Raw genomic sequence first — 27,414 nt, 5'->3', positions numbered from 1 at the left:
CCACAAAACCACCACTGCAGTGGAGGGGAGCACTGCCTGAGTAGAGGCTGGTTGAACACTTCGTAAGCATTGCAGGCTTTGATCTTTAATCCCTTAAATACCAACATCTTTCCTCTCCTGAAACTTCCTCCTCTTCAAACCAGCTGAGTTCACAGACGAATTCTCACATTTCAAAACCAAATCACCTAGCAGCTTCAATTAAAGTACTTTCTCTGCTTACTTATACAGCATGATTTTAATAATGCTGTGTGTTATCTAGGTCCTGACCTTGCAGGGTTTTGCTGGATTTCCTATATGGGAGAAATTACTCCCAAGCATGTTTGCTTTAAGTGAAGACAAAAATGCATATGCCCAAAGAGGAGCTGAGAAGAATGCAGCCCCAAAGGTTCAGTTTTACAGACCCCATGCCTGGCCAGCACACTCACAAGTGGGGCAACCAGCGTGCTCTGGCAGAGGAGGTGGGAATGTGGCTGTTCAGTGGGAGGTGTTCCTTGAAATGACCTTCCAGATGAAAACAAGATTAAAAAAAATAACCTCTAAGTCACGGTCAAGTCTGACCATCCCAAAAGCTCGTTTGTTCTTTTTCTGAAGAGTAAGCAAACTTCAGAAAGCCCTTACACGAGTTTTACTGCCCTACTGTAGTCTTACCCTTGACAACAGGTAATGACCAACAATAAGCTAATTCTAAGAAACTTGGGGGAGGGGGGCAGAAAGAGAGTTAGTTTTTATTACTTTTAAATGAGTGTTTGATACATCATCTTGGTTCCCCTGATTAATGTTCGCAGCAAACTCAGCCATTGGAGTTGTAATGTTTCTGCAAGCTTCCCTACAGCAAAGCCTAGCCATTAATTCAGTGGCATATGTCAGCTCAGCAGAGCAAGGTCACTCTTCTCTTTCAAGGGGAACCTTTTTAGAAATAATAAAACTGACAGAAAGTTCTTTTTTGCATGCTTTATGTCACCTGAGGTTGAGTGCTGCAGTTAATATAGCAGAGCTTATAAACATTCCCATCTTCAGCAGTCTCCAAACCCACCGGGCTCTTAGAACCTCAACATTTTTTATTTTTTTTAAGTAATATAGTGTCAGCTTTATGTGGGGCAGATATACCATGTGTAATCCTAAATGAGTAAAAAGTAAGTAAAAAATGAACAAATCTTTTCTTGGGCATTTCAGAGGAGAAATTTTGGAAGACACTAAGGAGTGCTGATACTGCAGGATGTTAGTGCTTAGAGAAAAAGATGTGGGATTAGGGACTTTATCTCCATGGATGCTTACATCTTTGGATAAAGGGAGGAAATTTTAAAATGCAGCAGTCCACCTTGTTTCCATTTCACTGCTAACTGATACTGCATAGGCATGTGATGTAAAGACAACATAAAATTAATTGATCTATTTATGGAATGATTTTGAATTTGTAAGTAAAGATGTCCTAGTCATCTGTTATGATAATTAATTGCAACTGGAACTTATTTATCAGGGTACAAATATTATGGAACACGATAAACAAAATAACTAGCTGAAGAATAAGATCCAAACACTAGGCCATTTTTCCCCCTCATTATCTCCCTTCAGACATCCTGACTACACTTGATTAATGAATCCATAGTGAGATTATCTGAAATTGCCTTAATGGAGATGCACTACAGTAGAGAAGCAAAATTCAGTGCAGCATCTATCATCAGTCACTGTGAATTTGAGTGCTTCATCAGATCTATATGTCCATTTATTTAAATTATTTTTATATTGGAAAACAAAGCAAAAAACCAACAAAGAAATAAAATACTACACTCATCAGAGTGGGTTAACTTTTGACTCCTTTGAAATGTAGACTAGGGTCACCATTTTTTCTCTTTCTCGTGTCTTCCCTTGTCAAATGGCTGTGTCCCAACATTGGCTTATTGTCATCCACAGGCCAAAGTTATCCTTATTGTCCAGTTGAATAAGGCACATGTGGTACTTCATTGCAGCTTGTCAGGCTTCAAAATTGAACATGCTCATACAATTTATGCACGGGAATCCTAAATATGCCCCTTGGAATTTTGAACTCATAAGTTCAGCAAGCTTTTGGTTTTGTATGGAAGCTGAAAGAAGGTTGCCAGCTCAGGGATTCCATATGATTTGGGAGTGTGTAAGAATCCTTCTTAGTGCACAAGTTATAATGCATTAAATTCCATCTTTGCTTTGTAGTGTCAACTCAATAATCGCAATCCTAGGAAAAAAGGTAATTCTAGGAATCTGATTCTGTTCAAGTCACTCCAGGAAAGGAATTCATACAATCAACACCTGACTGAGGTGCCAGTAAGGGCACATCAATTCCCCTCTCTCCATTTGATTATCTCTGTGGCATGGGTCCTTGTGATGACAGCGCAGTAGAAAACTACAGCTTCATTTCATGAAAAACAAGTGTACCACAGGTGCCTGAAGTGTGTTTTCATCATGACACATGAGAAAAGTGAGACTGAGCACTTCCCTCCTGCCCTGCTCCCACAACCTCCATGAGAGCCACATGTAGTGAAAAGACAGCAGGGAGGTGCTGCTGCTGAGGCAGCGACAGCTGTTAGGGCTTTGAGGTGTGCTTTCAGCCCCAGATTTAAGGACATATTCCAAATCCTATTGAAATCAGCCCTATCGGGGACAATTCCTAAGGGAACTGTGCCAACTACACGATTTTAAACTGTCACAAAGGGGTAGGAAGATGTTACCTCTTCCCATTCCTTCAGATACTGGCTAAAATCGCAAACACAAAGACATTTTCAAACATTTTACCACAATTACCAAGATATATTAGTCAAGCAAATATAAACTCCGTTACAGAGACAGAAAGAAAATAATGTAAACATGCCAATAGCCAGCATCAGAAGAGCCCTGCCACCTGCTTGTGCTAGAGCTGAATGCCTGCTCTACCATCATCAGCCATTTCATGCATCCTCCACAGAGGTTCTGAGCTGCTTATCCAGCAGTGAACAATGTCCCCTTTCCAGCTTTTTGAAGTGGTTTTTGAACCTTACATCTGATCTTAGAGAAGGAGGCAGAGAGACAGAAGAGTAAGAGCCAAAGAGCAGAGCTGTGGTGAGTGAAACAGTTCAGGGGCAGTAGAGCCGAGCATCCCCTGTGCACAGGTGGAGGCAGCACAGAAGCTGTGTGAGCTCACTCAGCTGTCTTGGCCACTGTCTTGTCTCCTCTTCACACATCTGCTTTTGGCTGTTGCTAAGTGAAGTTGATTTCTTTATCTCATGGCTGCAGCCTGGCAGTGACACATCTCCATCCCTGTCTCTAACATAATGGTAGAGGGAAGACATGAAACCTCACCATGTTTTCTGGTTGAGCAGAACTCCTCTAGTGTTTATATTCTCCCTGAAGAAGCCATGGGGAACACTGCAGAAAAACCTAAAGCCAAGTACTCAAGTCTTTGGGGACTCATGTCCCACTTGTCCTTGAACATACCTGGAAGAACAGCAAACCTGCCACACTTTCTGATGAGGTCAGCATGGACGAGTAGAGGAACTCTCACTTCTTACAGCTCTCAAGGAAGTGACCATTCAGCACTTCATGGAAATCAAGTTCAGCAGTGTTAGGTTACATGGTTATTCTTGTGAAGATGATAAAAGAGATGAAGACATCGAAGGGTAGCAAAAGGACTAAAACTCCACCCAGAAGACATAATGGTGTAAAACAGCAGGTCACTACAGCTTCTTGCCAGAGAAAACTTGTCAGCTTCAGTGCTGGGTGATGAGATTAGAAGACCCTTTGCTCTTGACTTTCAGCTTTCCAGAAAGGGCCCAGAAGATGTTATGACTGCTTATTAAGCAGCCTGAAGACTCTGTACAGGTGAAGTCATTATCCAGATTTCTGTGCACCCATGGAATAAACCAAAGAAAGTATGGAGACGAAAAACTGGCAGAAAGGTATATATTGTGCATAGTCAAAGAAGCAGCTTCCCTGAAGAAGTCTCCAGACTTTTTCCCAGGCTGGAATTTAGCTCTCAAGTTGAAGAAGAAAAATAGTAAGAACATGCTCTTGGGTGCACTGTCAGTTTAATAAAAAAAAAAGCCACAACGGTAAGAGTAAGCATGAATACAGAAGAGATTTCACTTAGGAAAAAGATAAGTGGTCGTTCATCTTCCTGTGGAATAACAACACACACACAACACACCTCTATCTGATTTATGAAACAAAGTTTTCCATTAGGATGGTTTAAAGGACATATGATATTCTAAATATTCAGAGCGTATATAATCTGTAGCCTGGTGCCAAGCAGCAAATGTTGAGCAAAACCACTGACACTGCCAATTTGTGGAACAGAGTATAACTGTTTCTAACAACTGGAGTAACTCTGCTGCCTTTGTTGCAGCCTTTCAGGAGAGAAGGCTTGAGGGATATTGTGATTATAGAGACTCAGAAGACTTTTTTCCCTTTCTCAGGAGTGGGTATTCCCAGCTGGTTCTGCCCACAGAGCAATGGGTTGATTCTTCTGGCTGAAGTGTTTGTAGCCACCTGGAAAGTGCTTATACAGCTGCCAAGTGATGACTTTATAACAGCTTTTGTCTGAATTTATGCTGTGACATAGATTAGTAGATGAATACTGAGGTACAGGAAATTGGAGGCCACATCCTCTGCTAGTCCTGCCCCTACACTGTTACTGCTTTCTTCCCAGCAATGACAGATATCCTGACCAGTGTTTACTTTGGGGTATTTTGGTTTTCCTAGAAACACAGTAAGTAGGTCAACCACTCTTAAACAACTCTTAAAGAATTAGGAGACAACTAATGCTGATTTATGTCACCTTGGTGGCTGTGCTATGTTATTTATCAGAGAGCAGAGTTATAATGCTGTGGCTGATAGTCTGGTTTCTAAAAATGCCTGGATAAGGTGGTTCAAGCAGACTTCTTGAAATGCTCCTACTTGCTTAAGAAAACAAATAAAACCCTGGATTTGTTACTGTAAGCAAAATGAATATTAATGTGCAAATATTCCCTTCAGAAGATTGTTCTCACTTGTTTTAAAATATTCTGCTCTTAAGGGTTTAAGCCTTGCTAGTGAAGGAAACCAAGACAGGTAAGAAACAAGAAAATTAAATGAGTATTGTTCAAAGTTGCTGAAAATGTAAAAGATTATTTAATGAAGGGAATACACAAAATACATCAGTACTGGAACAAGCCACAGATATTATTTTTCCTTTGTAACAGAAGTTAGCCAAGAGTTGTGAGAGTCCTCAATGAGATTATGTCTTGATGTGAGCATCAAAATGGGGAGTGTGGTCATCCTAATCAGCCTCCTGCCAAGGGCCAGGTGAGAGATGGCTGTTCTTTCCCCACAAACACTCTGGACCTTAACTTCCTGCTGAGAAAAAAAATTCCTCGAATTTCAATAGCTTTCTAGAAAAGATATGTTAATAAAGTTAAGACACAACTTTCTGAAGCTGCTCTTGAAAAAAAAAAATGATTAGCTGATGACCGAGAAGCATGATGAGAATATAAATAAAGAAAAAGAAAAGCAGAAGTGAGAGGAACAGTAATATGATTGTAGAACCACCCCCTCACACAAGGAAAATAACCCAAGGTTCACTCTAACCTTGTTCCAGTATTTTATGAAGCCTAGGGGAGACAGAAAACACCTTCTGAAGTGTCACCTGCAATCCCTCCTTTCCCCATCTACACACACATGTTTTTTACAAGTATCATTATTTTTTCTCTGAACCCCTCCCACCAAAGGCCCACAGGTATTTACACCATAAACCAGGTTCTTAAAAATACTTCCCAGATGTTGTCATCTGTTCCTGCTTATTTACCAGAGTTCAAATGGATTTTGACAAACAGTCTTTCTTCAAGAGGCAATGCAGTAAAGCCCTTTAATGACAGAACTATGTGTCATCTTTGCCTATAAGCATAAATTTGCACAGCGGGCAGTACGGTGAAAACAGCTTATCATCAACTCATCACCTCTCATCATTGTTAGAATGAAATGCAAATGGAAACGAACATCACTTCAGTCATGGCTGTGAAAATTAGCATCTGTGACATTAGCAGTGGCTCATTTATTATGCACTTGAAATTTCAGGGGGAAAGAAAAGAATATAAAACTTCATAACTCTACTAGTCTTTACCTTTGAAATAAAATTAAAACCTTCAGCTTTCCCCACTCAAGGATAAATCCTAGTTAATATTCATTAACACTGAGCAATCTCTTCACTGCAGATCTTGTCCTACAGAAGATCTCATTATATCTCAAATTATTTTTGGTGTTTAGGTTTGCTGTACCTATTTTCTATTTTATTTTTTTTTAATAAGTATTCCCCATTGGAGAGGCATGAGCCGCTGTCTGAGAAAAATGTGGCACCAGAAAACTTTCTTATAGCATCTGGCTGCATTACAGGCTCCAAACACTTAGGCAAGCGATAAACTTTACTCAGATAATCCCACTGAAATCAATGGGATCACAGCTAATTTATTCATTTAAGTCAGAATTAGGATCAGGCCTTCTGTGAAGAATATATAAAAAGGTGAAATTCTGGCCTCAAGTCTGTGGCAAAAATGTGCATTGATTTCAGCAATGTCAGGGTTTCATTTTAAGCTTATGAAAAATAAAATTACTGGTATGAAATTGTACTAGGGAATAAATTTGCATATTAAAATATCTCCTCCTGTTGGATTTGCCACTTTCCTCATACCACGAAAACAAATAATTGGTTTATTACCTAAGTAAGCAAATATTGATTTAATTAGAAGCTTGGACATCTTTTTGCCTAAACAAAATGTAGAGGCATTGACCCTGAATTGTCTTACACATCAGAAGTAAGCTGAGTTTAAAGCACCAAATCCATTTGGAAGCAGAATAAGGAAACAAAAACGTCTCAAACCTTTAGCATAAACATAGATCAACTGTCATGTAGAATAATGACACAAGACTTTCTTCAGTCAAGCCAGAAAAAAATGGCACAAAGTCGTCTTTGCTTCACGTTGAAGTAAAGCCAAGAATCATCAGGCAGTTCTCAAGTTTGCTGTGTCCGGAGGAAAGGGGAAGAGAGAGACAGAGAGAGAGAAAAGGAGTAGGCTCTGCCCATCACGTTACATGTGCTGGCAAGTGGGCAAGACAATGCAGGGTTGTTTTACAGATTATTTGCACCTGGACAAATGTGTAAAACAGTGCAAAGTGGAATGCAGAATAGCTGTGAAGTGCTTTAATGAGGTTTTATGTGTATGGTGCTGCCTGAAGGGTGTACAAAAGAGAAGACTAGAACCTGTGTAATTTGTTAGAGTGTTTTTTTCCTACCATCATTCTCAATCTGCTTCATTCCACTCCCCAGATGCACTGACATCTGTAACATCATAAGGCTCAAAGAGGCTGAAATCCAGGTGATTTCAGGACTCTCTCCTTCATCCTCCAGGTCAACTGCTCTCCTCCTCCCCAGCTCTCTGAGGGGTGGTGGGACAGACTGCACAGCCCCATAGCTGAAACACATCTAGGACGCTTTTCCCCTCTCGTGTTCCCACTCTGCAGTGCTCCAGGATTGCAGGAGCCACACGCTGTCCCTGCAGTGAGCTGCTCCGGCCATCAGCGTGACCATGGACCTCAGGGCTTTGTGCAAGACCTGCTTTGTCTGACCTCACCTGCCCACAGACATTTCCACAGCTCTGAGCAGCTACACCATGCAAACCAAGCCGTGTCTCATCTGGCAGAAATGAAAGGAGGGCAGGTAAGGACTCCCTAAAGGAAGGGGTGGGAGATGCACAGGTTCTCTTGTGATAGAAAGTCATTTAAGGTCCTGGATAGACACATAGGTTAGATTAGACACTCTTGGAATAGAGAGTTTAGCCCTTCAAATGGTTGAATTTCTTCAACATTAAGCAGGGTATTTTTAACCTTTAGGACTTTTCCTTTATAATTCAGCTTCCTCAGCTATTATACAAGGTATAAATGTACACTAGTATGTGCAGCTACAATGGTAAACATTTGCAAAGGATCAGAATCCTTCCAGTATCTCCTTGGAATGTGTTTCTCTCTCATTTCTCTCCTAGTTTTCTCTGGAATGACACCTGGTTTAGATGTCTTTCTGCCTAACAATAAATGTTTATTTATATAAACGCATTCAGTAGTTATATGCATACCCACGAATACACAAAAGCTGCCAGACATTCAAAGAAGTTATTAGCATGGCTGCAGCACTACTGAAATCTTGCTGCATGACAAAAAAACCTTGCAAAACTATTCTTTTGTGGCATAGATCAACTTTTTTGTAGTGTACACTGAGAGTATTAAAATAGATTTTTGTCTATGCAGCATATAACACACCTGCAAAAGTCCCTTAAGCACCACAATAATAAATATATTTAAATGCATTGCACATAGTGAACAGTGAGATACTGAACCTGTATTACTCTTGCACTGGTCATTGAATTGCCCACCAACATGAGGGGCTTTATGCAGGGACAGAAAATTGCCTTGAGAAAGGCTTTAACACCAGCCTTCTGTGATATTCATTCTTCTTTATCAAAAGGCATCAATTCATGCCACTATTCTTCACATTAGAAAGTAATAAAAAGAAAAGGGTTAAAAAGATAATATTGGCGAAATACTAATTAACACACAGAAACTCTTACAGTTGTGATAAAGACAATTAGTCACCATGGTTAAGGTTCAATTACCTAAAAATATATTTTTGGTGTCCCCTTTGAGGGTCTAAGGCTGAAAACCTGATTTTCATTTAAAATGAAAAAGAGGCCTTATGGCTCTCCCACAGGTCTGTGTGGATGTGTTGGAGACACTGGGATGTCTAAGTGGCCTAAAGGCAAGATGAGGCAGCCCAAGACCTGCCCAGTGGCAATGGTATTGTGCCCCGTGAGCATGAGGAGGGACCAAATGTTTGTGTCACAGAGCAGGACCAGCCAGGACGTGACCTACAGAGGTCACTTGTGAAATCCTGTAACTTCAAGGGGTGAGGACCTGGGTCCCTTCTTACCCAACTCAGCATTAAGCAACTTGAGCATTTACGTTGCTTCCCTGGGACAAGTTTCGAAACGTGCTACAACAAACCAAGATTCCCATTCTATGCAACGTGGGGCTGCCTGCTCCCCTGCCCTGGTTGTGAGCAGCACATTCAGCAAAGGTGTTCTCCCCGTGGAAAGTTTACACAGTTCTGTGCAAGACTGGGCTTTTAAAAATAAAAATCAGACTATTGTTAAAGAACGCCTTATTCTGGAAGAAGAGAGTGAACAAAACTGGCTTTTGAAAATATTTTACAGACAGGGAAACAAAGCCCATCCCCAGAGGCTTTCATGGTCATTTCTTGATTAACTGATAATGTAATTAGATATTAATTATAATTCTTTCCTTCCGTTAAAAAGTATGAGCAGAAAAAAATGCATACCACAACAAGCAGTGCAATGCTTGAAAATATATTAAAATGTGGGGTAAATGTTATCAAAATCGCTTCAAATCCATGGAAAAAGCCGTTAATTTTAATTGTTAGTGAGTCATAGTCTAAAATTGCAAGCACAATCTACAAAAGCCAATGCTGTGTAAAACCAGAAGGCATCCTTGCAGAAACAGTGTCTGCAGAAATCTCTTAGGATGCAGAAGTCACTAAGGGAGGTCTATTCCCCAACAATGAGAAGGTAGATCTGTAAATTGGGAGACACTCATTCTTGAGAGCAGAGAATACTTAAAGGCTTTTCTAATCTTGTTAAATTCTCAGCACCAATAAACTGAGGCAGAAATGGAGACTGAAGTACTCAGGTCGAGCAGTAGCTGTTGCACTGCAGCCTTACAATACTGTACAACACTTGTACAATACCATGCACAGAGGTCATTTTGCACTCAGTCCAGGGACTAAAAATAAATCCCGAGCATTGGACAAATCCTTATGCATCTTGCAAAACTCTCACTTCCATTCTTACAATTCCAGGTTGTGGAAAGTGTGCAATACAGCACATGGTCAATCTGTTCAGAGTATTTCTTTCAGACTGATATTTTAATGATTCCCAGAGAAATTAAGATGACAAACACTGATTGCCAAGTACCCTCTTCTCCTGTGGTTATGGTGATGCAAAAGCGAATTTATTAAAATAAGGAACAAATTGAATAGCTTTTCTAATTCTTCACTGATTCTAATGCTCCTTTCTGGGGCATCATTGGTTTATTATAGATACAATGGAGAAAGGGGATTTTGTGTGCTCATCTGCTAAAAGACTGGTGCAGAGCATAAAACAACAGACAAAGTCCAGCAGCAGAATTCTTTAGCACAGCTATAGCAGCTTCACAATGATGATTCCTTGAATTGGATCTCTACTATTAGAAAGTGGGTATATGCAAACAGATTCCTGAGATTATAGCAATGAAGTACTTGCAAGTACATAAGAAAACCCTGAAGTTAGGATTTAAGAGAAAACCCTCATATTAAAAATTGTTAAGAATTCCTGATATTGTAATTAATTGATGATAAGAATGAGGAGTTCTTACCTTTGGCTTTTGACTTTTCTCCTTATCAGACACGTTAGATGGTTTTCTCTTCAGCATGTTTAGCTCACGTTTAATCCACTGGATGTGCAACTGCTATGAGTTTGTAAGCAAACTAAGAGCAAGGGAGGGCACTCCGGACGTGCACATGGGTTTTGCAGTTCCCTGTTCTGTCAGGATGTGACTTCACACGGCTGCCTTGATGCAGGGGGGAGTAAAACTGAATTCTTCCTTTGGGGAGGGGGTGAGGAAGGAGAGGAGGAAGTGACGGGGATAAGAAAGAGAGAGGTGCACTAAGGAGATGAGCTGAAAATTAGGGCAGGGGTCAAAGTGAGAGATGCTTTAAAACTTATCTGCTGCTGTGTCACCATCAGGCCTTGGTAAGACTTTGGACAACCTCAAGAAAATAATTCTCTTTTCCTTTCTCAATGTTTCCCTCTCAGCCTTATGGCTCTAAGTGCATCTTTATTTCCACCTGTGCTGGGACTTGAATGTGAAGAAGGTGTGCTGATATTCAGAGGACCAAGAGATATTCTTGATATCAGATGTGAGCTACACTGTGGGTGTAGCTGGCCCCTAACTCCTCCATTCCTCTCTTGGCTCTCCAGCAATGCAGTAAAAGCAATGAGGTTAAAGGTTGCTGTTTGGTAGAGAAGGGAATTACCTAAAGGGTAGAGAAGGGAATTACCATCTTTTTCTCTGGCATGGTTAAATAATTTCTTGCCATTCACCACAGAATTTCCCTTGGTTTGCTGAAAAAGTCACAGGAGAAAAGGCAAGTCTTTGGAGAATTTAAATAAAGAGGCTGAGGGAAATGGCAGGCGTCCTCTACAACTTCTTGAAAACCAGCCCAAAAGCTAAGAGAAAGTGGAACTATTAAAATTGCTTAAATTCCAGCTTCATTTTGCTTGAATTTTTTCATCTTAAAAAAACAAACAAAAGTCTTGAGCATCCTAAGTAAAACTTATTTGTTGTGAATCATGGGCCACAAACCTTGAAACTATGAAATATTCCCAACTTTTTGCTGAGCAATGGAGGCAAATTTTCAGTTCCAAACTCCAAATTTTCAGGCTCCCCACAGAGCTTCAATTAACTCTTAATTTAAGATTACTATAAACGTAAAAGAAATATCTTAGTAAGTTGCAAGAAAAAGGTTCAGGAGTAATTGCCAAGAAAAACTTCAGTAATTTTTCTTTTCCAAAATTTTGTTATTTTTTCAAAATTATCTTTTTTCAAGCCAATATATTCTAAGCAGCCTTAACTCATAATTTTGGCATAAATAAAAGCTCTTTAAAAAATACTCTTCTTTCTCTTCTACCATATGAATATTCCAAGGAGGGATAAGACATGCTCATCAGATGAATTTTGGTTTGCTATTTGGATTTCTCTTTAAATGTTTAAGAGAATTTTGAAGGGTATTTTGGGTTCTGATGGACGGGCAGCTGGATGGACAGAGACTGACTGATGAAGGAATAATTGTTATACACTAATAATGAGGTTTTCCTTTCCAGGCCCTCTAAGATGGAGGTTGGTAAGAAGGGGAGGAGGAACTGCAGTTAAGGTACTGAAATTCTGTCAAATATAGCCCAAAACTCTCTAAGTTAGTGGGTTGCAGTAGACCATGTTTTGAACCTCAGACCATGATGTTTCACTTCACATTTTAATCAGAATAACACTAATTTGAACCAAAGCTGAATGTAAGGGTTTTATTATTGAAAATAACATATCCATCAGAGTTCCTAATAATTGAGATTAGTAATAATAATTAAATAATAACAATGATTAAGTCAGAGATATTTTTCCTTATATTTGAAACACCACCTGAGACAACAGTTTAAGTTTCTATGGAGAAGGAGGTTTTACCTTGGATATTTAATCAGCCTTAGTAATTCAGGAGGACCATAAGTTGTTACAAAAGCTGTATGTATGTTTAACAGTAATTAAACTTGATTATTATCTCCATAGATTTACATTGCAGTATATTGGTTTTCTTTTTAATCTGATCCAAACGTAAGGATTAAATCAGACTCTGCTGATCATTAGACTGTGATTTCCTGTCTCAGGCCACTGTTAAAATCTTCATGATTAATAAAATGGGAACTCAGCTGAAGAGTAATATATGAGCTTCCTTTCTGTAGAATATTTATTGTTAAACAGGAAGAAAGAGGCTATTTCAAGAGATATAGTACCCACCCATATCTATTTCCTTTCCTCATCCACATATCAGAAAAATTATAGCAGCTTGAAGGCTGACCTGATTATGTTCTTGCCCTTGGAAGGTTGACCCACCAGTTTTAAAAAGTAACAAAGTGAAGAAAATCAAACATGTATAACATTAAGTTAATTTAGTTAACCATTAAGTTTCAAAAGGAGCCCTTCGGAATTAAAAATTAATAATAAGCTTGGTGCTTATATCCTCTGTATTTAAAGCTAATTTTTCAAAGGGGAATGAGTACCTGTGTAAAATTAAAAGAAAAATTCTTATGCTTAGTTTTCTGTTGGACACGACTGCATGTAACTTATTTCATTTCCTTGCTGGACTTTGAATCTGATCCAAATCCCAGCGAAATCAATAGAAGTTTTTCAGGTAATTTTTATGAAGCTTGGACTGACTCCTCTATTCTGAAACAACCAGGCAATGTCACTCTTTTATCTGGAAAGTCTTATGGGCAAAAAGGCTATCCACTTAAAAATAATTAAGATGACCCCATGAGAATGATTCCCACTGTCATTATATTTATAAAAGGCAACATCCCTTATAGCTCATTATTATCATTACTCACTTTTAATGAATGGACCGTGATGAATGGTCCTGGATGTTCAAGTGCTTTATGTGCCTCCCTCCCACATGGTATCATATTCCCTCAGGGCTCCATCCAGTTACCTTCCCTGAGAGGAGAGATCACTTCCAGATTAAACTGCAAGAGTAAACTTATCCTTTCAATACTTGATTATTCTGATAAAACTAGAAAGTAGGGTGTGAAGCAGATTGAAGCGTTTAGCACACTGGCCACTTGTCAAAAAGCAAATGAAATGAGACTTTTTCTGGTCCAAGTTTAACTGGAGATTCAAAGATACCTGCTTTCCCTAATACTAAACAAGCCCAGAGTGTCTGAGTCTATTTATTTTAATTAAAAGAAGACATATTTTGAACGAGAAAGGAATCCTGCCTTCAGCCTGTGGTTTTATGGCCCTGTGTCTCCCTGTGCCATCTAACTCAGATATTGCAGAAATCTCAGAATAGCAAGTGTAGCTGAGTGAATAATTTGCAGTGAATAATTTACGCAACAAATTTAATCTTTATTTCCTCAAGGAGTGTTCGTGAGCAGAACACAATTTCCTCAAATGTATTAATTATGGGCCAGAATTTAGCTAGATACTTCCCTCTCCTGGTCTGATTTGAGCCAGCCACAGTTATAGTTACTCCTAATCCTCAGCAGAGCTCTCTCCAGAAACCACCACAGCAAAGACTCTTCAGAAACTAAAAGAACAAGTGTGGAAAAGTGAAATCAAGCCCTCCCTCCACTGACAACAACCCATGAAAGAAGACAGAGGTTGAAGGCTGGGCTGTAACTAGTTAAACAGCACACTCGCTTTAATATTAGTGCCAAAGATCAACCTGTGATTTTCCACTGGGATGCTGGGGAATGGAACTGGATTCATAAAGCCCCATCTTTAAGACTTCCACAGTTTCTGAAAACTCCTCATCCAGGACTTAGTATTGAAAATTGGTCTAAAGTACTTAGGGACTTCATGCAACAAGGTGTATGATTTCCTATTGAATAGGCTGCCCTGTGCTTTCCTCATCAGGAGTAGAAAATGGAGAAGCTACAAAAACTCAGAGTCTTAGAGAGGCAGGACATGATTAAAGAATATTTTAAGCATACAGTTTTGATTTGTGGCTGTGTTGATCCTATATCAAGAGGACTCCAATCCCATATATAGTATAATACTTATGAAATCCGGCTATGCAGCAAAGTGAATAACACCTCAATTATGCTTCAAAAACTTAATTTTTGTTAAATCATTTACATTGGGTGGATTTTTAATGACATACATAAAATGAAAAGGCATAGGACACCACAAAGAGTGAGATTCTAAGCTTGTTCGAGCAACCATCAGGATGCAGAGCAGCAGAAACACCCTCATCACGCCAGGTCCCAGAAAATGTGATTTTGGCCTCTCAGACTATTGAACTTCCTTATCTTCCTGAAAAAAAGTTACTGTAATTCTTCCTTCTTTTATGCTAATCCTTTGCCTTTAAGGTCAATGGAGTCATGAAGAATTATGGCAGGGACAGGCCATAGAATACCACTACCAGGGTTTAAAGAAGTGTCTGGTCCAAAAGAGTGGTTGATGCTCTGTGAGTAAGAAAAAGTGTCTCATCTCCAGGCCCTCAGACTGTGTCCTTGGCATGTTCCCAACACCACCTGGTCTAAAGGGAAATTGAAGTACCAGGAACTTATCTCAAGCTTTGATCCCAACGCATTCTCTTGCATTAGCAGTAGATGAACAGATCAGTCATACCTACACTATGTCAGGTTAGCCCTAACACTAATAAAAATCTATACTACTGTGACATAAGGATTCTCAAGGAGATTGGCTTTCACCTATTGAACAAATCCCTTTCTTATTAGCTTGAAGAGTAAGAGCCAAAGTTGTGTCTATATCCTCCAGGTGTTCCTGCTGAGAAAACTCAAAGTCAGCAAGGTTGGTGTCTTGTAAAGCAGAAGCCGTCTTATCCAGCATCTGTGTAATAATTTACTACAGAAACGTGCGTCACTGGTGGTTTTCCTGTACAATTCCTGTACTCTGCAAGCAGAGTACACTTTACAGTCTGTGATGAGCAGCAGAAAGCCACTGGCAGGATGCTGCTGCTGTGAGTTCAGACGTGCAGGAGAGCACTGTTTCTCAGAGTGAATGTTAAAATCAAGGCTACACTGCAGTGCTCATACCTAGAACATCTCAGTGGATTCTGTTAGTGAACGCTGTGATTACTAATCAGCTACAAGGGCGTTTTATCCACAGAATTTGCAGGTTTGTATGAATTGTTTTATAGTCATCCAGCTGAAGCTCAGCCTCCCAGAAATGTACTTACAGATAAATAGTGACGGTTGCCTTGTACATCTATTTAAAAAGCTCAGATATGAGATTTTTCAATAAAGGAAACCGATATAAAATAAATTTAGGCTCTCTGTTTTAATCTCATACACAAAACATGACATGCATCATTCGGTATTTAGAAGACCAGCTTAACACAGGAGCACTGACAGTGCAGCAGGAGATTTTTTTCAAGGTATGTACATGATGTCTGCCAGCTTATCTCTGATTAGAATCAAGATCAACAGAAGTAAATTCTGATTAACTATAATGCCAGCCTGCTGTCAGAACACTCTGCAGTTGGAACCATCTTTTCCAAGTAAACATCTCCTGCTGAATTTCTTCACTGGTGTCAGAGTGTCACATTGCTGTGCCATCACAGTGTTGGGACTGCTATGCAAAGGCTAACGGGAAAAGGAATAATACAGCATCCTGCACATCCATTCATTTACAGGGCTTGGATTTCATACTGATTCTAGAGGAAAATGTTGTTATCTCCTTCTCCTTTAACATGGTTTAAAATGGGTGAAAATAGTAATTTGGAAGTGACAGAGAGAGACAAGATGGTTTTATTTGTAATTGGTTTTAAAAATCTATTTCTACCCGTTTAAATGATGTGATACCTGACTGATAGCCAGCAGAAACAGAACCTTCATCATTGAGGAAAGGTGATAATTTTAAATCTTAATCTTCCCTCCTCTCCTCCCCAGCCTCTGTACTAGAGCTGTAGGCTTACTGTAGCAAGCTAACATTAATGGCAATACCTTCAAAATCTGTCAGGATATGGGTCAAACTATCTTCATCAGCAGACCTGCCAAATCACATACACTGGGATGAGGCTTGAGAGGCTGATTTTCTCTTATTTCCAGGTCTGAACCTCAGTGTAGGGTTACCTGACTCATGCTCTGTGCTTGTCTGGCAGATGTAGGAGGCTACCTGGATCCATCCAGGGCAGGAGTGAGGGAGGGTGGGCAAGCTGCAGCCACACTGAGCTCCCTGCCAAAGAAGAGGAGATGCTTTTCCTGCTGGATTTTGGCACCAAGGACTGGCAAAGTGATTGCTGCACCCTGTGCTGGTCATGGCTAGTGCCTCTCTTGCCTCATGAAGGATTTCATGGATGCTTCAGGCTGTGGCTGAATGGCCACAACTGAATAAGCTGCCCCAGGTCAGCTGAGCCTCACTAGGAGGGTGGGGACTTGCTTTCAGCCCCTCAACAAGAAGTGAAGCCCAGTCACATAAATTTATTTCAATAAGGGTTTAAGATAATGTGTTTTATCTCAGGCTGTAGGCTAAAGGCACTCACAGGGACAGTCACAGTGCTCAGTATGTTTAAGGTAATTACTTATGTGTCAGTAACTTGTCTTTGGGGAGACAAGGGAATGGAAATAGAAGGCTGTCTCCAAAACTGTGCTCTGTAGAAAGAGATTAATGCTTTTTACCTCTTCACAAACATACCACTTCCATATTCCTTCCACCAATCTTTACCTTTTTTCAGTCTATTATCAAACTCCTTCCCCTCTCACTTCACAAGAAGTGTATGAGCTTTTGATTCACACCTTGCATACCTCTTTTCTAGAGAATGTTTTTACCATCTATTCTCACCTATATGATTCATTTTTTTTCTATTACATGTATTATTTTATTTGTTTTCTGTCTCCTTTGCCTTACTGCTGCCACAGAAAGCAGAAGCTGATGAAAACAGCTCCATGATCTGATAAAAGTTCTACTGAGCTACAGACAGCAAACTGGAGAGGATCCTTACTCCAGGAAGAAACTCTGAAAGTTAGATTTAGGCCTCCGAGTTTACAACAAGTCTTTTGGGTTTTTTAATATATGTACAAACTGGTGGAGAGTTATTGATATTATGCTCCTCTGGTTTGTGAGGGGAAAGTTCACAAGAACCTTTGAAATATCTTTAGGTTCAAACACACGTAGAGGTGGAAAGAATAATACCTAAACCCCTAAAAATCAGCACCCTTAGATACCACACACAGACATACTCATTAGAGGAAGAAAACAAACTTTTGAAGCCAAGGCAAGGCAGAATTATTGCTGTCTGTGATACCTGATTTCTCACCCCTACACATATGTGTGTCGTGGTGCAGTTTTAATAAGACAGCTTTAACATTAACCACATTTTCTCTACTGAATGCCTGTCTAATTTAGTGCAAACTATGAATCTGAATGACAGTGTCAGAGCCTGCAAATAAACTGTTTGAACTGCTGCCCTTCTGGGGCACAAGCTGGAATGTGTATCCTTGCTCGTGCAGCACCCGTCTGATGTGTACAAGAGCACACCATCCCCATTTTGCAAATGAAGCCTGAGGCAGACGAGTGAAGTGATTTGTCTAATTTCACACAAGAGGTCTGTAGTAGTGCAGGGAATTGAATCTGCATTATCTACATCCTTAATCACTGGATCATGATTCATGGGTTTAAAGAAGCTATGCTGCTGTAAGGAACTGGAGCAAGGATTTATTTTGTCATTCTAGCTCAGGCGAGCACTAAGAAATTGTGTTAAAAGTTATTTACTTTGCAATTGATCATTGACTGCATGTAATTCTCAGGGTGTGACCCTGTGGATAGATGTGCAGAAAATTTGAGCAAATATAGCTGCAAGCAAAGTTTGGGGAGTTTGATTTCATGTCTTTCAGACTGGAAAACCTGAATACTATCCTGCCATAATTTTTTAGGGGAGTTGTGTCGAAGCATAAATATGAAGAAGGAAATCTAGGTATTAAAACACTTACGCAATCTAGAACTAAATATAGAAACCCTCAAGATATCTGCAAAAGTTTCTGTCTCATGATCTTACATTATCTGAACTCTTGATTTTCCTACTTCCCACACAGTTTGTCATCATTTCTTGTACTACGCTATCAAAGATAAGTAGAAGCGAACAAGAAGTTTCACATCATTTAACTTAATTAATTCGGTTATTTTGCAAAAATTATTCAGCCAGATTTCTTCAAATGGACTGGAGTATAAGCACTTCCAGCAAGAATTATGTTATGTTCAAGTTTTTAATTTGCTTTCCTTATGTATTAGGAAGGTGAACTTCTTCAATCAATTAAATGTCTACAGAAAAACGGTCCAGAAATTTCATTACCATAGGTGAATTCCTTTCAAAATAAAAGTGACTACTCAGATACAAATCACTGTTCATTTTTTTCTGAAAAGCCCTGGTCTTTGTCTTCCAATGATCTGTCCATATATCTGAAAGTATTTAAATAGCAGAAATACAAGTGTGTCTACTCTGTGCTCATTGTTTCATTTCCAGTCTTATTTTTCAGGCCCCATTCTTGTTCATTTCACCCACAAGTATTTTTTCCAAGTTGGATGAACACACAGTTTTCACATTAAATTTTCAGTTCCTAAAAACAAGCTTGGAATTATGCAATACATGCCCTGCTTTTGGAGAATGTCACAACAGAAGTGCTTCTTTTAGAGGGCTTTGAAACACATTCATTATAATAATGCTGCAGCCCTGGAAACCTTAGTGCCTCACTCTTCCATTTGTGCCATTGCTGAACACTGATATCATGTGACTTTTTCTTCACTTCTATGTGAGGGAGATGAAAACAGAACTAATTTCTTCTGATTTATGAAAGGCTTATTTCACAAATAGGCTTTAGGGAGCACTTTATACAAAAGTGACTTACTAAAGAGAATAACAAGCTTAATCTACACTCACAAGAGTAAGCAAACTTCACCAGGTTCTGAGCCATCTCAGAACTACCAGAAAATTGATGTCCCCAAAAGAAGAGCCATTTGAATCATCTAGAGAAGACAAGGAGCATCAGGCACTGTGGTGTGCACTGCTAGACACCACTCAGCTATTCCTGTAACTTAAGGTCAGTAAGGATCCTTGAGTCATCTTCAGCCGTGGCTTCCTTACCAAAGCCTCAAAATCCTTACCCAATTAGCCACATGGGTAGCACTTCAATTTCAGCTTCATCAGGGATTCTGAGGAAATCTGAAGCTAAGCTTGCTCGCTCTCCTGCATGAAGATGAGCAAACACAAAGAGTGCACTGAGCTACTGCAAGCACAGTGAAGATTTAAACATTTTGGCTACAAGTGAGAAGCTTGTCACCAACTCAACAAGCACAAGATCTAGAAAATATTTAGGTTTCAGCAGTGAATCTACACTGAAGTAGAACGACATTACTTTGTGTGAGGAGATAAACTGCATTGTAAAAATTTTAAAAGTTGCCTGATGGTTTCATTGGTCAAGATGTCCCTACCAGCACCACGAGATAATGCATTAGCACAACACAGCATGAAAGCATAGCCTGTATTAGCTGATTCATTCAGCAAGAGATCAAGCAGAGTAATGTGTTGGGTTTTGGGTTTTTTTTGTTTTGTCTTGTATGGTGTACGGGAAGAAATAATATCCTTAATTTTATTTTTTTTTCATTAAAAAAACCCGAAAAACAAGAAGAATGTCATCTGTACTGCACTGACGCAGATCCACATAAGGATGATATTGCCACAGAGTAAGTAAATAAAGCAGCAGATAGACAATGCAATCTATTTCCTTCAGCATGCAAAAGTGCATCATTTTGGCAGTTCTGAAGCAGGCTAGCAGGAAGTCATCCTTTCACCAGACAGTTTGTTACCAACAACGTCACTTAGCTTAATTATATTTTGGCTCTTAATCATGTTTCATGAAGCAGGTAGCACTCTTCTTTTTCTATTGAGAATTCATATGCTATTTACAAAGAATAAGTCTACCAAATACATAGTTTTCCCTCCAATTTCAATGATCACATTGCCCTTCATACTACATTCATGACAGAAACCCAAAATCTTTCATTTCTCTCTCTAGCTGTAGCTGTGCAGGACCCAGCAGCTATGCCAGAAGCAAACCCATGAAATCTGCTGAGGTGAATCACAATGTTCTTCTGCAGTTATCTGTAGCAATATTAAAAATGTTGTGGTATTTTAAAACATCTTTTAGTGCAAATAAATTCACTTCATTATCGTTCTGCCTCATATATACTAGCAAGTACTAGCAATCCAACTTCACAAAACAGCCCAGAAATTTTTGGCAGAAAAAGTTTGGGAAGCTTTTTGCTAGAGTTAGGTATACATGCCTCTAAGATTAATGGAAAATATGATATTATTTTCTATATAGCTATGAAAATTCTAGTCAGGTATTAAAAATAAAAATAGGACAAGAGTTACCACAGTGAAGAATAACAGCATCAGATTTTTCACATTTTTTAAAACCTGCTTTAAGACTGCATGGTCAAAGTCATCACAGATGAGGACACCAAATTTTTTACGTTACTATGCAAGAAATAGCAAAAATCTCTGTAGGAAATGGAATGGTAGTGGCAGATATTTGCTATCAGCACAGTGCAATGATGCATCTTTAGAGAACCTGGACACTCTCCCAGTTTTCTGTCTTCCCAGCACAAAGCTTGAGAGAAGACTTGCACTTTAAGAGGTGTTTTTCTCTCACTTTTTGTATTTGACTGAAACAAGCCCTCTAATGTTTACCAATTTGTTGCTGTAACTGTTTCTTGAATAAAGGTCCCCGTGATGGTAGAAAAAGTAAAACTCTACAGACTCTGAAGCATCAAGAAAATGGATGTTCTTAAGTTCACTAGGATTTGTGTCTTTTTATTCCTACTCCTTATTTTTCTTTATACGTCCATGAAAAGTAAACATTGAAAATTTGGTTGTGGCTCTTGGCTTTTCATCAGCTTAAAAACAAAGCCATTCAAATGTCACCAGCACTTTTCTACAACAGATTTGCATAAATCTCAATCCCTACCCACTCACAAATCTTAAAATTCAAAATGAGTTTTCACAAGGTTCTAGAACGGAAAAAAAATGAATGCCTTTGTAGCACTGTTCCTTTTTGTCTATCAATTCCTGTATATCCCATTCTGCAGTCTGGGAATCATGGGGGTGTTTCTAGCTGTCTCTTTACCTTGCAAGAGAGATGCTGAATACAGAGGTAGAAAGGCTGAGCTGTTGGACCAATGGGGAGAGCAGGGTAACCATTGAAATTAGCTAGAATGTTATAAAAAGCAACAGGAAACCTGTTGAGGGCCTTGTAAATGAAGATATGACAAGATGAAAGAGAAGCAGCTGGGGACAGTTTCATATCTTAGGAAACAAATCATGTTTTTATGTCTCAGGCACAGCTTGTCACCTGAACATGCATGTCTTGATTGGTTTTGTTTACTGCCTTTCAGCTACCCTTTATCTCTTCCCTGGGCAAAGACTTTGGGCCTCAGCTTGGCTCTGTAACACCCATAGAAAATAGATTTATACTTGGTGAGGATCTGGCTTCCTACCTTGCCTCTGAAATAGGAACAAGAGCTGTAGCTTTTAAAAGGACCACTTATTACTGACAGTGAGGCAGCCAGAGTGACCAGAGCAGTTGAAAATTGGTGTCTCAGAAAAGCAATTTGGGGATTTCCAGGCATTCTTTTCAGTGCTATATTTGTGCCAAATGAGGATTCAAAATGCAATTGAGAAAGCTCTTCTAAGGCATGTTCAGGTGTCTCTCAACAGAAAGATATTAGCTGAAAAAAGGAAAAACTACAGAAAACAGTCAAATTGCTTAAGAAAATTGAGCAGTCAGAAAGTCCATTAAAGCCCACAGCATTCTGGTGTGCAGCAGAAACTGCTGGCTGAAATGGAGCAGAAATCTTCCCACAGCAATTCTCTGGGCAGTGCAAATAACAACTTTCAGCTTTGGAGCACATTTTGCTAGAGAAGAACACTCTGCCCTGTTTGTTCATTACCAGCTGTCCTTACCCTTCCTTCCCACTCCACTAGTCCAGGAAGCAGGGATGAGTCACTGGTAGCACAGACACTCAACACCTGCATAAACATCCAGGCAATATGCAGCATATTTTTGGGAATCAAACTGATCAGGAGCAGAGGGCGGGGTAAGAGCAACCACAGCAAGGCAGCAAGGCTGGCATGGGGCAACCAGAACCTACTATGTACAATGTGTCAGGAAAAGTTAGAGTAAGGAAATGTACAAAATCAGGGTTGACAATTAGAGTGTTTCTTCAACCCAAAAATAGATATCAAGCTAGCCATGTCTCCTAGGGGTCAAATGGAGATCCTGAGAAATGGCTTGTCTGACTAGGAAGCAAGCCAGACCAAGGAAGAAAGGAAAAAGCCACAAGGTCACTGAAATGGCAGAGGACCATGGCCATTAACAGCAGGGTAAACATAATTGTGATAAGACCATAACACTTTTCTGAGTGGAATATGGAGAGAATGAACACAGGAATTGGAATATAGTCTTTTGCAGTTCCCCCAAACTTACTGTTCATTCCACCACAATGCAGTACATTCATATAAGATAGAAGCTGATCTTTTGAAGCTTTCTAATCTCCTCTTAACCTGAAAATGGAAGAGAAAATGCATCTTCCTCTGCAGTACTTTAGATTTTTTTTCTTTCTCTTCATCAAAATCTCAGATCTTTTCAGTCTTGGGAAATGTCCCTCCTATTTCATTCTCATTGAATGCCAAACACAGGTTGCACCAGATAAATATTCTTATGGTATCAATGACTAAATCCTTTTTCTGTAAAACTTAACCATGTGCTAAGGTGTCTGAAGAAGAGAAACCCACTTCCAGTAACTCTCTGCTGATTTGTCTCCAGCAGAGGATGTTGTCTCCTCTCCCTTTCCTGTAAAGGAGCACTGTGTGATTCTACAAACACAGGTATTGGGAGAGTGGATGGGTCAGCCAGTGATGCAACATGTTGAAGTATTGAGGGAGAGGAGAAAAGGACTCATCTGCATTTCTTCTCTCTGTCTCAGACTGTCCAGGATAGTCTGGGAGCCCTTTTGTGAAGAGGACCTCATCTGTGACCTCACTGTGCTCCACGGTGCCTTTCAGGTCCATTCAAGCTCCTGTAGTTTACAACCTTCTGACTGTAGATTTTTCCTGCCTTATGAGCTTGCAAAAGTCTTATGCAATTGCACAGACTCAGAAAAAGCAACAGAAGGCTAGAAGAGCTTGAATAAAAGTCATATGGACATGGCACTTCTAAGCATACTACTTTGTCAGGGCAGCGAGTATCTTAGCATACAAATGACAGCAGGGCTGCTTTTAGTAAACACACACAAAAAAAGAAAAAACTAGTCTGAGACAGACAGCTTAACTGTTTTCTGCAGGGCTAAGCCTGAGGAATACAAAGAAGCATAAAAACCCAGTAACCTTTCCCATTGGGGTCAAGTGGTTGTTAAAGTGGTATCTGGACAATCTTTTCTTCCATCCTCTGCCTGCTTTTCAGCTGATTCATAACACCACAAACATCAGTCCAGACCTCCCAATATACTTTGTGATAATAGAAAAATATGCAGCATAGTAGTTACTTTATCGGAGCATGCAAGAACATTTTTCTTTTTTTTTTTCCCCTCAAGCATTCTGCATTTTTTTAAAATATACTCTTCCACTTTCTAAGGAAGAACTATTTATAAATTACATCTCTCTGGAAAGAATACCAGTAACAATAATTTAACACGGCAAGCTTGACACACCAAAAAAAGCAATGCTTTATGTTGCCCTTAGCAAAATTTTGACCAAACACTAATTATATTTTAAGAAGATGAATAATAATAAAAAAATATACATATATATATACACATATATATATATACACACATATATATAGATATATATGTATATATATATGTGTATATATATATACACACACACATATGTATATATAAAAGACCTGTGGTTAAGTTAACTCTGCACAAAGAATCTAATGGTGGCACCATGGCAGGATGGGTGAAATGTGAGTGGTGTGCAATATTCCTGTGCCAGAGGCTGCCCAGCTAATGTGGGTGGTTACTGAAGGCTTAACTGGAGGAGGCTGAAGGAAGAATTGCTGGAGGAGCCTGTTGGAGCTGAAGATGGATGTAGTTTTTGGAGTCTGTTCTCACAATCCTTGCCTAGATGACCTCCATCAGCCTTTTTACTGGTTGGGGTGACAGAAACAGGCAATGTGAAGCACCACAGGGAGGCTGTGTGGACTGCTGATGCGGAAGAAAGGAAGAGGGAGTCAAGGGAAGAAATTGGAGGAAGGGAATTAGGATTACTCATGTTTTGTCTCTGTAAACAGCAATCTGTCATGGAGAGATCCATGTCTTTCCTTGTGATTACAGGAGAGCACTACTTAATTTACTATCTGCCATTTAAGCTCTAATAAAGGCCAGGCTTGATCAGCTTTGCGTGCGTTGCTGAGATACGTCTGGATAATATTTGTCTGATCTAGATATTTGTCTGTCCCCCAAGCCAGATCAGCAGCAGTTTGCTGATGGAATAGCAGAGTCTTGGATCTTTGTCTTGCATCTACCAGTTTGGTCACATTTCAGGACATACCAACAAGTATTTTGATAGTTCATCTCCATCTGTCTCCTGCACCACTTTCTGCAGCAGAGACAACAGAGGAGTTACCAAGTCAAGAAAATGAAACCATACCTTCTTTCTCACAGAATAGGGAATAGTATTATGGAATATATTGGTTTTATTCTAATAAGTAAATCAACATCAGAAAGAACATCTGCACCACCCCCTCTGTCTGATCCTCTCATATTAAAACCACCAGTGTCCAGATTTTTGATCTTTAAACAACAAAACTGAAAATCCAGCCTTTGTAAACTTCAATTGAGCCAGCTGGTAGAATGAAGATGCAAAGAATGAGATGTCATGCCATTGGCTGTAATCTAAATCTAAAGACACTAAGCCCACAGAGATACATTAAAGTCAGAGAGCCTGTCAGGAAGGCAGATGGCAAAATAAACAATTCGGGGGGAAAAAAAAGCACTAAACCCCTTGCTGGCACTTAATAGTAATATGGGTAGGACAAATCTCACCAGGGTAGGGAACGTTAGCAGCCTGTTTGTGACAAAATGAAATAAAATTATTTGAATTGACACTTATATTCTCATAAATCTGACTGACACCTCTATTACTGTTTTTACCTGGGACTTCAGCCTTCACTTGGGATGCTGAAAGCTGCTTGCATAAAGGAGCCAGGCATATGATGGAGCCCAGCATCCCTGACACAATTCACTTTCTGCAGACACCCCCTATTTCCTGGCATGCAGGAACACTCCCCTGACAGACCACAGCCTTTGTTCACAGCTCCCAGCCCATTTCTGCCTCCCTCAGCTTTTTTAAGGGGTAGTTTCCTTTCTTTCTTTTTCTAATTATCAGTCAAAATTTTAGACTCTGTTTTCTATGTCAAATCCCAGGAAAATCTACAGCTAGATAAATCCCACATTTTAGTTCCTGCCTGTCATGTCAGCTACTGTCTCATTGAAAAGGAACTGAATTACCTCCTCCATGAATTCAGAAATATGGCTGCTGTACAGACCCACATCTATTACCTTTCTAGTGCTACACGGGCACATGTGACAGACCATGCTGCTCTCAGCAGGACACTCTCTGGTCTAAGGCTGTGCTTGCTCAAGCCTCCATTTGAGCACTCAGCTGGCTCAGGTTTCAGCAGGTGTCTCACCTCCTGTGGTTTAGGTGCACTTTCCTGGGAGCTGGTCTTATTTCACAGTGAGACACAGCTCTGTCCCTGGAGCACTGTAGAGGGAACAGGCATAAAGGGGAAAGTGGCTACCTTTTACTGCTTCTCTGATGTATTTCACTCTACCAGCCACCCTCCATGTGCTCACCACTCTGTGGAGTGCCAGAAGACCTGTTGTGCCCAGTGAGGAAAGGGAGAAAAGCCTTGTTGCAGTGTCTGTATTTTGTATATCTCATCACAAAGAATTTCTCTTGGTTTTGTTCTTCTAGCTTTGAATATCCCTTTTTTTAAAAAGCCAGTAATTAAAGTGCAAAAACCTCTGCACAGACCTATCCAAGGAAGATAATTTCAGTCCAAGATTAAACTCTGCTTCTTTGTTTCTGTCCCTGGAATCTTCCTGCCACACGGGTAATAGCAAAAATAGGCTCCACCAGCTAATCTGATCAAGAAGACAGAAACACAGATACCTCTGCAACCTCTGACATTTGCCTAAATAACTCTGGTGTCCTTTACTAGTATTGCAGTGACCTCCAGGAGCCTGCTCCAAGTCCATTGGCTTCATTGTCCCTTGCTGACTTAGCCCAGACTTTCAGAAAGTTTTCTAAGCCTGGAAGGATGAGTATAGTACAGATGAAAAAAAAACCAAAAAAACACAAGTGTGCTGATGAGAAACTGAATAGCCTAGAGCCTTCCATCTCTAAGCTGCTGATGTCTGCATGGTTAAAAATGAACTACCTAGGGCTATACGAACCCCTGGTGTTAGCCTGAGCAATGCATTCACATCCATTTACCTGAAATCTAAATTTGGTTTATTGCATTTCATAACCACATGGAAGATGACAGCATCTCTCTAATGCTGAATCATTGCAAAAAGTTTCCAATTTTTATGCATATCAGCACAAAAGCAACCAGTTCCACTTACCCAGGAGTACTGTAGATCCATATCAGTTAGGGAGTATGTAAGATGTGACTGATGAGAAGAGCAAGTACAGTTTTCCCATTCTTCTATTTTTGAAATTAAAAAGTCACAAGGACAGAGCTGGTTGTCAGGAAACGGCTTCCAGTCACTCCACAAGTGAAACTCTGTTTCAGAATGGATTGAAATAGTTCCTAAGTTATTAAGTCTGGAAGTGTATGAGCGGCCCAGAGAGGCAGAAATAAAATCTGTCCTGGTCTCAGTCTCTTCTTTTCTCCTTGTGCTATCTCTCCATGTCTTCTTTTCCTGAGCTTTTGTCAGCTTCATGCAAGAAGTTAGAGCTTCTTCATCCTCTTCAGAGAGATAAGCATCTTCTAAGGTATCTTTAAAAATGCAAATAATGCAAATACTTATTGC

General features: G+C 39.7%; 1 protein-coding gene across 2 annotated transcripts in view; it reads right to left on the bottom strand.

The window, feature by feature from the left end:
- The window catches only part of SAMSN1 (SAM domain, SH3 domain and nuclear localization signals 1), a 63,791-nt gene that overhangs the window by 23,225 nt on the left and 13,152 nt on the right, over nt 1–27,414 (bottom strand). Inside the window, exon 6 of one of the 2 annotated variants that reach the window (XM_088157798.1) lies at nt 27,004–27,380. In XM_088157798.1, coding sequence (XP_088013924.1) covers nt 27,004–27,380 — 377 coding nt within the window. Of the gene's footprint in view, nt 1–10,455; nt 10,675–27,003; nt 27,381–27,414 lie in introns of those variants that run through there. The other variant, XM_014872986.2, reaches the window with a different exon arrangement.

Source organism: Sturnus vulgaris, chromosome 2 (assembly GCF_052056855.1).
Source record: "Sturnus vulgaris isolate bStuVul1 chromosome 2, bStuVul1.hap1, whole genome shotgun sequence".
NCBI lineage: Eukaryota > Metazoa > Chordata > Aves > Passeriformes > Sturnidae > Sturnus > Sturnus vulgaris.
This window is presented reverse-complemented; position numbering and strand designations above follow the sequence as displayed.